This window comes from Sphaerodactylus townsendi, linkage group LG16 (genome assembly GCF_021028975.2).
Source record: "Sphaerodactylus townsendi isolate TG3544 linkage group LG16, MPM_Stown_v2.3, whole genome shotgun sequence".
Classification (NCBI taxonomy): domain Eukaryota; kingdom Metazoa; phylum Chordata; class Lepidosauria; order Squamata; family Sphaerodactylidae; genus Sphaerodactylus; species Sphaerodactylus townsendi.
Window position 1 is genome coordinate 1,575,648 of NC_059440.1, and position 14,095 is coordinate 1,589,742.

A 14,095-nucleotide genomic window follows, 5' to 3' on the forward strand; every position below is an offset into this window, starting at 1 on the left:
ATGCTTCAGGAGAAACACGCTCAGATCTCTTAGGAACTGCTTCCGAAAATAAGTTATTTTTTGTTCCTTTTTGGAGCAGTGAGTCAGCGAAGATCACATTCAGCTTCAATCAAATTTCAAAGCCGCAGCACCCCCCCCCCCCCCGGCACGAAATGTCCCCAATTATATGACTGAGAAAAAATGAAAGGGGTGGGGGGGAGATAGATGACAGATGTTGAATTCGGCAGAATGCGAATAATTGATATACTGTAAAGGCTGAAATGTGTCTTTGGGAGCATCAGAGAGGGCTGCGTCAAATCTGCCACAGGGGGCAATGGTGCCCAAAAACGCCACGTTTAGAGCTGTCGTGCTTCTAGATCTCATGGCCCTGAAGACGGGACTTTCGGCAAGTCAGTTAAAATCTCAGCAGCCAGATGGGGCTGGATGGGAGGAGGACTCAGCCACAGGGCCTGATTCAGCTGCCCCCACAATGGCTAGCAGAACATGCATGCAAAAAGAACAATGTGTCAGGACTGCAACTCCCAGCATGCACCAAACAAACTGGGAAGCTACACCCCACTGGAGCTTCAGAACCAATGAGAGGCCAGGCGCTGGGGGAGGGGAAAAGCTGATTGGTTGCTGCCTGTTTTTGTAAATAGAATAAATACTGGAACTGGGGACAAGAATCCTCAGTTCCAGCACCCTGTAGTCAGGGCGACGTAATTCATTCCACCCCCCCAGATCCCTGTTCCCATCGGTAGCCAGTTCAATCTCTCCTGGAAACCCAGAACAGCATGAACATAACATTGTCCCCTGTTGTTCAGCCCAAGCAGCTGACATTCAGAGGTATACTGCCTTTGAACGGGGGAGGCTCTATTTACCTATGTATTGCTAAATCTACTTTACAGGCCTCTCTGCCAATGCAATGTTGGGAGAGCACTCAGGACAGCGGTGTTATAAATTCCACCCGGTGGGGTGATGGTGAATTTTTCAAAAGAGCGCAATTTCTGCCTCTGCAATGGACACTCTGGGAAGGAAAAGAGAATGTGAGTTACTCAAAATGTCTGTCACACAGTGAGGCACTAGAGGGAGCCCTTCCCACTGACATTATTTACAACCAGGAGTTTTCTCTTCCTCTCCAGAGATTCAGGGCAGTCAGCTCAAAGTAGAAAAGCCACTGCTAAGGCACACGCATGCACACACACATTCCCCCGCCCCCCCATACATTCTTTGCCCAAATGGATTGCCTCCTGCTTTTGCCAAGATGTCATAAGAACGACCAGAGTCCATCTAGTCCAGCTCTCTGCTACTCACAGCGGCCCACCAGGTGCCTTTGGGAGCTCACGTGCAGGATGTGAAAGCAAGGGCCTTCTGCTGCTGCTCCCAAGCACCTGGTCTGCTAAGGCATTTGCAATCTCAGATCAAGGAGAATCAAGATTGGTAGCCACAGATCAACTTCTCCTCCGTAAATCTGTCCAAGCCCCTTTTAAAGCTATCCTAGAACTAAGCTAAAGCTATGTCTTAGAATTAAACTAGATTCCCGTGCAATAGAACTGGTTATCTGACTGGAATCCACAAATTTCAGCTGGCTTCTGTCAGCCTGCAAAAACTGGTACTTTTTTCAAAACATTGCCCTCAAGGTCATGCTGCGTGTCTGGCACATTCCGGAAAATGAGTCCAGCCTGTGTGCACCAATCTTGTGCTCTTGAGGGGCTCAGACAGCCACCCATGAAATGTAGGCACTCCTTGGCATGCACACTGCAGGGGAGCTGCAGGGGGGCTGCTTGTCCTGAGGTCCTCCCCAACTGCACAATGATTACGGGGCTCCAAGCCAGGCTGGGTGGTGGTGGTGTGTGTGTGTGTGTGTACACTTGTACACATATCCCGTTCCCTGGATGGGGTGTGGACACTTGTGAAAGATTACTCAAGTCTGGGAAGTCCTGAGAGCATGGATCCATTACTCTGGATGGCTCTTATCATGGTCCAGCCTCCTGCCCTCAGGATTCCTTAACTTCACTCACCAATATGATAAAATAATTTAAAAACTAACTGGTTTATGAACACAAGGCCCAACAGCATGATTAGTAGCTCTTCACCCCACACTAGTCATTAATGAGTTGAAGGGTTTAGTCTCCAGTATGGGCCTCTGCCGGCCTAGCTTTCCTTCGTTCGTACGGGGGTGGGGGGTGGAGAAGCCACAAAAGCCAGTGTCACGATTTGCAGATGCCCCCCGACGCCATGTGCTCAGGCAAGGCGGCACAGGACGTTTTTCCAGCTCCAAGTAACCTATCAGAGTCAAATTCTGCTCAAGTTAAAAGACCCCAGTCTCCTGTGAACAGGAAAATAATTGCTGGCTCATCACACTGTCACGTTTTGGCCTCTTCATCATCCTCAGCATCTGGAGACCAAACTTCTGTTCCAAAAGATAGTCTGAGCAGAGTCTTCAAGGCCGCTTCTGCGAGAGGGTCACTGCCAGGGAAGATGCTTGCGAGGGGGCGGGGGAGGCACTCGATCCACTGATTCTTTTAGAGCCTGAACGAGGGGCACCTCATTGAAGAGATGCTGTTCAAGCTCACAAGCACCACAAAGACTCTGTCTGGACCCTCCATCCTCCTGCAACGCAGACACACTCAATCAACTGGCACAACATCGCAAACACTCGCCCTGTCCAGTGCAAATAAATACCAGGCGGGACCAGGGGACAGTTCCGAGCATCCAGCGACACGGTCCGTTGCCCAGGCTTACCGCCGGATCCTTGCCGGCTGAATCACACCCTTCGGTGCTGCCCACCAGGGTTAGTGGTTGATCTGCCGGTCATCGTAAGTGCTATAACGCTTCACGTGGATTCGCCGCACCCGGTCGCGCAGCTCAAAGCCGTCATCGTCCTCGCTCTGAGAGGCCTGGCTGCTTCGGTCCCGGCTTGTGGCCTCCAGCAGAGAGTTATCAGGCACACGGGGCGTCTCGTAAAGCAAAACATTCAACGTTTCCTCATAGATTCGGGCCTCAGGAAATTCAACCTAGAGGAAGACAGGAGACCATGATGGTGCCAATTGCATGAACAGAAGTAGCTTTCTTCACGGCCCCGTATGTCAGAAGGAGTTCTCTTAGAGAGCAGCACGGCAGGGCAGGGCAGAGGCAGGGCAGGGCAGGGCACAGGGCAGGGCACAGGGCAGGGCAGAGGCAGGGCAGGGCACAGGGCAGGGCAGGGCTCCCTCACTGGCAACAGGAACGGAACTGTGCAAAAATATGTAGGCATCTGCTCAGAACAGGCCTGAAGCCGGCCAGCCGATTCAAATCAAACAAGGGACATCCTGTATTTCACACATGACCTTTTTGCCCTCACAGAATTTCTGCAGTGACAGCAGAAGAAACAGCTGAGGAAACTTTAGCATTGTTCCAGCTGTCAAGAGTTTGTTAAGCTATTTATATATATCTGTTTGTTTTCTTCCCCCATCTGTGAGGCAGGTGAGGATGAACGAGAGCGATTGGATCGAGAGCACCTAGTAGTGAATGGACTTCCATGGCAGAAAGGGGGCATTCTAATTCGGGTTTCCCGGGTGCCAGTCGAACTGCTGTGCCGGCCAGCCCCCCAGCAACCCCACCCCCAAGAAATAACATTGGTCTTACCTGTGAAGGAGACTTCTCCATTGAGCAATGGATGACATCTGGGTTATTGTCAGCTACCATTCAGGAAGGCAGGGGTTAAATAAAAACTTCCCAGGCTCCTCTCTGTGCTGCGGCTCCGCCCCGTCTCCTGTGCTCCAGTTCTGGCTTCTCCACAAAGCAGTATTCCGCCTCTCAAAAGATTCTCTGCAAAAAACTTGACCTTATAATGTTCCAACTCGCTTCCAATGTGCAAATAAGAAAAAAACCACGGAAGTCATTAACAAAGGCCTTATGGAGTCTAAATAACAAGGGGCTCTGAACTAATAAGCCTAAGACGGGAGGAAACCTCCTGGGTCATTAATCAAAACAGTAACCAATTATTAACTGTATAACAACTAACTAATCTTGGAGCAGGATGATGACCAATGGGAGGGCAGATGTCATCCATTGCTCAATGGAGAAGTCTCCTTCACAGGTAAGACCAATGTTATTTCTCCATTGAGCAGGATGACATCTGGGTGAACTCCCCTAGCAGTATCAGATAGATTTACAGGGTGGGGTCAAAATCCTCTCCAATGACATGCTGCAGGACTCTCCATCAGTCCATAATCAGCATCGGCAGCGCCGTTGAAAACGCTCAGCCTATAGTGCGCCTAACTAAGGCTGTGGATAAGGAGGACCAGGTTGCTGCTCTGCATATTTCCTCTCCACTGGTATCGCTATTGTTAAAGGCCGACATTATGGAAGCGATTATGGACAGAGTGTGCCGCGGATCCCTACTGGAACCGGCCAGCTTTTGTTCCTGTGTAAGCCTGGGCCGCTGATGCATTCCTCAAGCACTTACTGATGGAAGAGGGGCTGATAATTTCTGACCTCTGTTGTGATTGGAAGTGGATATGAACATTGATGAATCTGATCTCCTGAATTCCTGAGTTCTGATTAAGAAGGCTTTTAAGGTTCACCTCACATCTAACGCGGTAGCCAATACACCTCCTTAGGGAGTTTTGGGTTGGGACAAAAGGTGGCAGGAAAATTTCCTGCTCTCTATGAAAGGTGGAGTTGACCTTTGGAATGAAAGTAGGGTCAATAATGCGTAGCACCACCTTTGTCCTTAAGTGAAAGACACACAATGGGGGGTTTCATGGAAAGCGGGCAGCTAGCTCTGAAACCCTTTCTAGCTGAAGTGATGGCTACCAAGAAAACAGCCTTCATGCGAAGGTGCTTAAGGGAAATCTCCATGATGGGCTCAAATGGTTTCTTGGTCAGGGCTTGCAATACTATATGCAGTCTCCATGTGGGAAAATGATGGTTGACCGGTTTATCTTTCAGTGTAGCACCCCCTAAGGAATCTAACTATGTGTGGGTGTGAAGTGGGAGTATGCCCCTCCAGCCTGGGTAGTACAGACGTGAGGGCTACCATTTGTCTACGCAAAGTATTAGCTCTAAGGCCTGATCTCCATGTCACCGCCCTGTGGTGAAAACTTAAAATGTCCCTGATCCTAGGTTCTGTAGGAGTCACTCTCTTCCTCCAGCACCACCTAACAAAAGCCTTCCAGGTAGTGTTGTAAATTCTTTGTGTGGAAGATTTCCTGGAGGCCATTATGCGTCGAGGGATGCTTTGGAGTATCCCTCGGAGCCTCTAGCTGTCGCCTTTCAACTTCCAGGTGGCCTGCTGAGACGCTCTGGTTCCGGGTGGAAAAATGGGTCCCTTGCTGCAGGAGGTCCCTGTGCAGAGGGAGTCTCCGGTTTGCGTGCCGACATCTGTGGTAATATGTTGGTGAACCAAGGTCGCCTGGGCCACCACGGTGCTACTAATAGTGACATCTGCCCTCTCTTCCCTGATCTTTCGGAGGAGTCTGGGGATCATGGGGAAGGGAGGGAAGGCGTACAGACTCCCTTGAGGCCAACTGGAGGATAAGGCATCCGTGATTCTCCGCCTCCGGGTGATGGAATCGGTGACATGAATCTGGGGATTGTTTGTTCAGATTGGAGGCTTAAGAGGTCCAAGATTGGAGCTCCCAGGGCATGAGCTATCATCAGGAAAATTTCCTTCTTTAGTCTCCACTCCCCTGGATGGATGCTCTGTCTGCTCAGCCAATCTGCTTGAACATTTAGATTCCCCTGAATATGTTTGGATTTGATGGAAAGCACATGAGTCTGTGCCCACTGAAAGATCAGGAGGGCTTCCTTCTGCAGCTCTGCAGATCTGGACCCCGCCTGTCTGAAGGTAAGACTTCGCCAGCAGTTGTCTGTCCTGATCAGCACCGCAGGACCCCCTCAGGAGGTGTGTTGAAAGTGGCTCAAAGCCAACTGAATCGCTTCTAGTTCCAGCACATTGATGTGAAGTGCTGGATTCCTGGGCTGACCGGGTCCCTTGAATGGGAATTCCCTCTAGAGTAGCTCCCCAGCCTAGAAGGCTTGGCGCCTGAGAATACCTGTTTGGTGGTTGCAATCCAAAACACACGTCCCAGATTTAGGTTAGATGGTTTCATCCACCATAGTAGACTGACCATGAATGCTCTTGGGATCACTACTTCTCTGTGGCTTCTTTGTGATTTATGAGATCCTGGAAGGGGCTAAGGAACCCTCTGTAGTGGTCTGGATCTGAACCTTCCCCACTGAATTGCGCTCTTGATAATGGCACCATGAGGCCCATCAAGCTTGCTAGAGACAGCTGCGAGCATTGGTGTTTGTGAAGAACTTGGTTGATTTTGGCTTTCATAATCAGTTGTTTCTTTGGAGGGACCAGGTGGAGGTGGAGGTGTCTCCATGAAACCCAGGTGTTCCAGTCTCCGCGTGGAGGGGATTTAAGGAACTCTTGGCCCCATTGATCTAGAAAACCATGGATTTCTAAAGTCCGGATGGTTTCCTGAGTGTGTTGTTCTGCTTGGGTCGGAGGGAGTCTAACTAATTAGGATATCAAGAGGTAAGGGCGAATCCTGATGCCTCTTTCCCTGAGAAGTACGATCAGGTTGATGAGGAGCTTTGAAAAAACTCGGGGGGCAGTGCATAGTCCAAATGGAAGTGCTCTGAATTGGAAGTGTTCTTTCCCCACTCCAAACCTCAGGAATCTGCAATGGCTCTTGAAGATGGGAATGTGGAGATATGCCTCTGACAAATCTATGGAGGTGAGGAATTCACCTGGTTGAAGCGAGCCCGCGATGGACCTCAGAGTTTCCATTCTGAAATGTTTCAGCCCACGAAGCTGTTGACATACTTCAGGTTCAGGATTGGTCGCCACTCCCCAGTTTTCTTTGGGAACCGTGGAACAGTATGGAGTATACTCCTCGTCCCCTCTGTTCTTGTGGCAACCGCTCCACCGCCTCTATATTTAGTAGATGTGCGATGGCTTCTAGTTTTCTGGCTCTTTTTTTTCTGGAATTCTGGACAGAGGAGACATGATAAATCGGCTTTGGGGTAGAGACATGAATTCTATTACGCACTCCTGAAGAGACTATTTCCAGGGACTGAAGGCGTCATGCGTGAGAGGCTTGCCAAGTTTGGTGAAACTTTTGGAGCCTGCCCCTCACTGCATTGTTGTTACGGCGTCAGCGCCTTGGGTTGTCGATTGTCCTGCTGGTAACGGTCAGGGAACTAATTCCTTCTTGGAAGTAAAACCTTTTTTTGAATTGTTGTCTTCCCTGGTTCCAGCATGGGCTTAATTAAAATTGTCTCTTTTAAATTGACTGCGCTCTGCTGGGGTCCAAAAAAGGACGAGAAGATGGCTTCTTGTCAAGGCCACTTGAGCCTGTTTTGGGGAGATGTTTAGGTTTCTCCTTAGGATCAATTCAGGAACTCATTGAGTTCTTTTCCTCCAAAAAGCTTGTGTTCGTGGAAGGGCATTCAGAAAACCATGGTTTTAGAACGCCAGTCGGCCTCAAGCCATGCTCAGAACTGTGAGTAGCCAACGCAGGGCCACCGAAGAGGCCAAAGAATCTGGCCGAGAAGGTGACTGCATCTAAGGTTGCATACCGGGCCTAAAGCTGGCTGCTTTGAGCATTCTTTGGGTTCACCCCCCTTCTATGGCTTTGGTCCTCAGTAGGGGGTATCAATTCCAGAACCTTTCTTGCCCATACTATGGAGGCCTCTGGAGACAATGGAGGCTGTAGCCGATGCTCTCCCAATGGCCAGCGGCCGTCGCTGCAGTGTTCTTTGGCAGAATTGACTGTGATCTTCTATCCCGCATGTCCCTGATCTGGCCTCTGCCATCCTTGGACACCAGGCCTGAGGACTGTAAGGCTGCCACTGGACCATCTATAATGGGAACTTGTAAGATGTTGTTAGCATGGGCAGGCAAATCTGTACAGTTTATTTAAATAATTGGGGCACCTTTTGTTGGCTGCTGGCTTGTCCCATTTGATTAGTGACCTGAGTTTCCAAAGTATTCCTGGGAATGGAAAAAAACCCTTTTGGAATCAGGGTGAGGTGGGAAGAATTGGCCACACCCTTGTGCAGAGAAGTGGATTTCACGCTTAGAAGACCCTTCACTGCTTTTTTTTGGCTTCTCCAAGGTGCAAGGCAGCAACAGATTTGGAGAGCAAATAATGGTAGTCTTGAATCCTAAATAGGCGGGAGGATTGCTCAGTGACCTGCATCTCCTCTAAATCCTCCTGATCAGAGAGTAACTCCCCCTCTTCCTTACCCTGGGTCTCAGAATCTGAGGAGTCCACAGTGGGTACAGGGATTAGTCTTTTGGCTTTTTGGGAGCAGCCTTGATTTGCCAGGCAGAGCCAGCCCCTTTTACTTCCTCTAATGGAGTCCTTAGAGGCTGAGATGGAACCGAGAGAGGGACTGGGGGGACAGAAATCCATCTGTGATCTATAGAGGGTTAACATCTCCCTTCCTCTCATTACTGCCTTTTCCTGCTGAAAGGCTCCCTTAATGAAGGCAAAAATTTCAGTTCCTAAATCCCCTAAGGAAATCTTGCATTCTCACTCTCTTCAGGATTTGAAGCCTCCTCCTGTTCTGTTTGGAGTTTACATTAAGCAGTCCTGACTCGGGCACACCAGAGTGCATTGGACTGTTGGAGGGAGCGTGCAGAACCGCTGGCCCACTATTTTGCGCGTACTTTTCCATGCTGGGCCAAGGCTCACTCCTCTGGTGACTGGCTGCTCTGCCCAGATTCTCCTGGGACCTTTTGTTGCCTTCGCCTGTCCCTCCTCAGAGGGACAGGAAGCTTTTTCTCCCCGAGGCCTGCAGAGGAGAGGAGGAGGGATCGAAGACAATTGCTCACCGCCTCAAGCTGTTAGGCACCCAAGAGGGTCAGTACGGTGGCGATGGGAGTGCTCAGCCGCTTGAGAGGAAGGCTTAATAAACTCCCAGTGAAATTTAGAATCAAACAGTTGATATAACGTCCCAAAAAAGGAAAAAATGGTGGCTCTAAAAGCCACCATGCCTGCTCTTCCTAAGGCAGGGAACAAACTGGGGCACAGGAGACGGGGCGGAGCCGCGGCACAGAGAGGAGCCTGGGAAGTTTTTATTTAACCCCTGCCTTCCTGAATGGTAGCTGACAATAACCCAGATGTCATCCTGCTCAATGGAGAATGCCCTCTGCCGGCTGTCCACCGTGGCTCCCCAGATCTCAGATGTTCTCCCCCCACCCTCACCTCTGCTGCTTCCCCCCCAGGATTCCTCTGGGCAGGCTCTCCTCCCCAGCCACGTTCTCCTCTGCTTTAAGCTGAACAAACCGGCCCCGTGGCAGGAGGAGCTCCATGGAGCACTGCAAGGACCAGGAAGAGGCTGGAACGGTCTTCTCAAGTACAGAAGCAGCAGCTCCAGGAGGGAGAGAAGCTGCAAGTGGTCACTGCCATGGCTTCCTGTTACGTGACAACCCCCTCCAACCCCACCGGCTGGCCTTCAGCCCACCCTCTCCATGATGGGGTCAGCTCCCCCAGGCCTTGGAATGCGAAGAGGAGGGGGTTGTGCCATCTTGCTCCCTGATCTCTCCTGGGCCTTTGCTCCCCCAGAGCTCAGAGAAGGCCCTTTTAGCCCCCCAGGCCTGTCGTGGAGTCAGATGTATAGGGTTTGGGCCAGGTCCACCTCTTCCCCAGTTCCCTACCTGCCCACCCCCGCACTGCAATCCCCCCCCTCCAAATGATCTGGCCTGCAGAGTAAGACTGAGCTGGCTCCCCCGTGAGGGCGGCTTGCAAGCTCCTGATTGGCTGACCCAGAAGGCTATCCAGTGGGAATTCCCACAAGCTGGGTGGGGGGCTGCTCTCCCTGTGGGCATGGCTCCACAGGTGGGGGAGGGGTTGCCCCCAGTCAAACACCTTTTTCTATCTAGGCCATCGCTGTCAACTTTGATCCCAACCCAAAACTGAAGTTAGAAGGATTTATTTTTTTTCTTTTATACTCCACTTTTCACTCCAGCAGTGATTCAAAGTGGCTGACAGCATCCTCCTCTTCTCCATTTTATCCTCACAGCAACTGGGGGGGAGGGGGGGGATTTGAGCCTGTGTCTCCCTGATCATAGTCTGACAATCCAACCACAACACCACGCTGTATGAATTGTCTTGCTTGCTTATTTTGTTTGTCACAACCAATGAAGACGAGCAACTAGCCCTCATAGATCAACACACACACACACAACACACAATGAGAGGCACTCAAAAAAGCTCAGGAATCTGTTTCTATGAACCTGAGGGATTCCCTGTGTATACAGGAAAAATTTTAGCGAGGTTAACTCCCCCAAATAACCTTGACTCTTACACATGCACAGGCCCCACCCCCAGCAACACAGAGACCAATCAACTGCAGGCAGGAAGGAAAACACCTGATTAGGTGGAACAAGTGCCAAGGAGGACACGGAAGTCAGAAGAGGAGTGGGCTCTCCCCTCCCCCGTGAGCCCTTGTGGGTCCCTCAGTCTGTGGTAGGCCTATCCCCCACTCCATCAAAATTGTCCCTCCCTTCCCAACCACCCAGTGGGAATGACAAAGCCAGTGCAGCCGGTTCAACAAGCAGGGGGCCTCACTGCTTCCAGGCCCCCCTCCAAAGGCACCTGTGACCAAGCAGGACTCCTTCATAAGAACATAAGAAAGAGCCTGCTGGATCAGAACAGAGTCCATCTTTCTAGTCCACCTCTCTGCTACTCGCAGTGGCCCACCAGGTGCCTGTGGGAGCTAACATGCAGGATGAGAAAGAAATGGCCTTCTGCTGCTGCTGCTCCCGAGCACCTGGTCTGCTAAGGCATTTGCAATCTGAGATCAAGGAGGATCAAGATTGGGAGCCAGAGATCGACTTCTCCTCCATAAATCTGTCCAAACCCTTTTTAAAGCTATCCAGGTTAGTGGCCATCACCACCTCCTGTGGCAGCATATTCCAAACACCAATCACACGTTGCGTGAAGAAGTGTTCCCTTTTATTAGTCCTAATTCTTCCCCCCAGCATTTTCAATGGATGCCCCCTGGTTCTAGTATTGTAAGAAAGAGAGAAAAATTTCTCTCTGTCCACATTTTCTACCCAATGCATAATTTTATAGACTTCAATCATATCCCCCCTCAGACGTCTCCTCTCCAAACCAAAGAATCCCAAACGCTGCAGCCTCTCCTCATAGGGAAGGTGCTCCAGTCCCTCAATCATCCTCGTTGCCCTTCTCTGCACTTTTTCTATCTCCTCAATATCCTTTTTGAGATGTGGCAACCAGAACTGAACACAGGACTCCAAGTGCGGTCGTACCACGGCTTTATATAAGGGCATGACAATCCTGGCAGTTTTATTATCAACTCCTTTCCTAATGATCCCCAGCATAGAGTTTGCCTTTTTCACAGCTGCCATGCATTGAGTTGACATTCCCATGGAACTATCAACCAAGACGCCCACATCCCTTTCCTGGTCTGTGACTGATAGACCCTTGTAGCGTGTATGTGAAGTTTGGATTGTTTGCCCCTATGTGCAACACTTTACATTACTTGCCATTTCTTAGCCCAATCACCTAATTTATCAAGGTCCACTTGGAGCTCTTTGCAATCCTTTGTGGTTCTCACCACCCTACATAATTTGGTATCATCTGCAAACTTGGCCACCACGCTACTCACCCCTCCTTCCAGGTCATTTATGAATAAGTTAAAGAGCACTGGTCCCAAAACGGATCCTTGGGGGACACCACTCCCTACATCTCTCCATTGTGAGAACTTCCCATTTATACCCACCCTTTGTTTCGTGTTCCTCAACCAGTTTTTAATCCATAGGAGGACTTCCCCTCTTATTCCTTCATTGGTGAGTTTTCTCAACAGTCTCTGGTGAGGAACTTTGTCAAAAGCCTTTTGGAAATCCAAGCAGACAATGTCCACTGGTTCCCCCTTATCCACATGCCTGTTTACACCCTCAAAGAACTCTAGTAAGTTTGTAAGACAGGACTTGCCTCTACAAAAGCCATGCTGACTCTTCCTCAGAAGGTCTTGCTTTTCTACATGTTTAATAATTTTATCTTTAATGATAGATTCTACTAATTTACCAGGAACAGATGTCAAACTGACTGGCCTGTAATTTCCTGGGTCCCCCCTAGACCCTTTCTTAAAGATTGGTGTGACATTGGCCATCTTCCAGTCTTCAGGGATGGAGGCAGATTTCAGGGATAAGTTGCATATTAATGTGAGAACATCAGCAATTTCATGCTTGAGCTCTGTAAGAACTCTTGGATGAATGCAATCTGGGCCAGGGGATTTGGTAGCATTTAGTTTATCAGTGGCTGCCAGAACTTCTTCCTTGTCTACCACTATCTTCGCTAGTTCCTCGGATTCACCTCCTAAGAAGCTTGGTTCAGGTGCAGGAATTTTCCTCACCTCCTCTTGGGTGAAGACAGATGCAAAGAATTCGTTCAGTTTCTCTGCAATCTCCCCAGTTTCTCTGCAATCTTCCCAGCCCTCCCTTCAAAAGATGCCCTTTGTCCCTCCAACACAACCGCCACACTTTGGCACACGCACAAGGATTTCTGCATTGGCGCCTCCCCACAAGAAGCCAGAGATCCAAGTCCCTCCTGTACCTTGGTCTGTTTCTTCTCAGTAGCGTAGACGATCGATGTGCAGCAAACTTCAGCCAGTTTCCGCCCCTGCCCATAGAAGGACCAGCAGCAGATCTCATCACCAATCACGTCCTTGATGAAGAGGACCCTCCCGTTGAAGCGGAGGGAGAGCTTGTCAAACAGCTCAATGTTCTTCAATAGGTTGTCATCAGAGTTGCTGAAATGCAATGGGAAGACAGCAGGAGGGGAGGGGAGGGAGAGTTAAATGCGCCCTTTTATCTGGCACATCGGTGCACCGTCTTTCTGCACAAAAACCAAAGAGGTGCCCAGCCAGATTATACACAAGGCATCCCATTTCCCAGAACGACGACACAGGAGCTGCTATGAATCCTCCTCCTCCTCCGCCGCTGCCGCCATCCCCCCCCCCCCCCCACGAAGGACATGAAAGCAACAATAAGAGCTGACAACCTGCAGGTGAACCCTGCAATTTCCTGAGAATCACGGCCAATCTTTTCACTACAGAGATGACTTCTCCTGCAGCTTTGGAAGGCAGACTCTGCGGCCTCCTGCTGAGTACTCCACCCCCCCCTGCAGAAATGGCCCTAGCTGGACTTGATAACCCTCACACCAGCACCCGCCCCATCTGAACACACGTCATCTTCTGCCCCAGGGCTTCTCTTTCAGAGCCGTCTAAGTGAGGGATCACTGCCTAATCCTGATCTACTGCACAGTGACTTCCCTGGTCACCCCCAAAGATGAGAGAGAGAAAGAGGATGAGAGAAAGAGTCTGATCCATCCACTTTCTCTACATCTCGCATAATTTTATGAACGTTTATGGCAAAAAAAAAAACCCATGTCATCATCTGTGGTTTAAAAACCATCTGCAGCCCCCAAACCATTTGGCCTTTTCTCATGAGGCAAATGCTCCAGTTGTTCAGATGTTTGGTTTGAGACAGCACCCACTTGTGATCAGCCAGAGAAGACAGCGATTCACCAAAAATCACCCCTCCGGCAATGTAAGGCAAGATCAAAATACAAAAGCACAATCCACTGAGTTTTGTGACAATCTTGAACCCGAGTCCAGATCTTTGGCTCTCTGGGCCACACGCACTGCACCCCATCACAATTCTAAGTGGCAACACAGGCATGATCCCAGTTTCCTTACAGATCCCTGTGGGGTGGGGGAAGATCTTGCTCTCTTCCACCCATGCCACCCAAAAGGTCCACTGCCACAACTTTATGGCTGCCAAGGGGTGAGCTGATAGCAGATTTGCAGGAAAGCAGAAAGGTGAGACAGAAGCACATACAAGCAGCCACAAGTCAGCAAGCTTGCCAGGAGCAGGTGAATATGGAACTCGAGGGTCATTATAGCTTTCACCGCAGAAATGAATAAACAGCAACTTTATTCAGCCAAACCTCCCCAAACCATTTTTTTCCAGGGTCTGGAAAGATGGTTGCCAAGTTTGACACCCGATGTGGAGCGATGCGTGTGCTGCCACAGCAAGGTCAAAATGTGGATGAGGATGACGCGTGCAGCTCTGAGCCCCGGG

General features: G+C 50.1%; 2 protein-coding genes across 6 annotated transcripts in view; both read right to left on the reverse strand.

The window, feature by feature from the left end:
- The window catches only part of NLK (nemo like kinase), a 543,928-nt gene that overhangs the window by 299,868 nt on the left and 229,965 nt on the right, over positions 1 to 14,095 (reverse strand). The gene's annotated exons all lie outside the window — the stretch shown is intronic.
- Positions 2,014 to 14,095, reverse strand: part of TNFAIP1 (TNF alpha induced protein 1) — a 32,932-nt gene continuing 20,850 nt past the window's right edge. For all 5 annotated transcript variants that reach the window (XM_048518761.1, XM_048518760.1, XM_048518763.1 and 2 more), the window contains exons 6-7: positions 12,567 to 12,762; positions 2,014 to 2,996 (exon numbers count right to left, since the gene is read on the reverse strand). In XM_048518761.1, the coding sequence (XP_048374718.1) occupies positions 2,775 to 2,996; positions 12,567 to 12,762 (418 nt within the window). In that variant the 3' untranslated portion in view covers positions 2,014 to 2,774. The remainder of the gene's footprint in view (positions 2,997 to 12,566; positions 12,763 to 14,095) is intronic.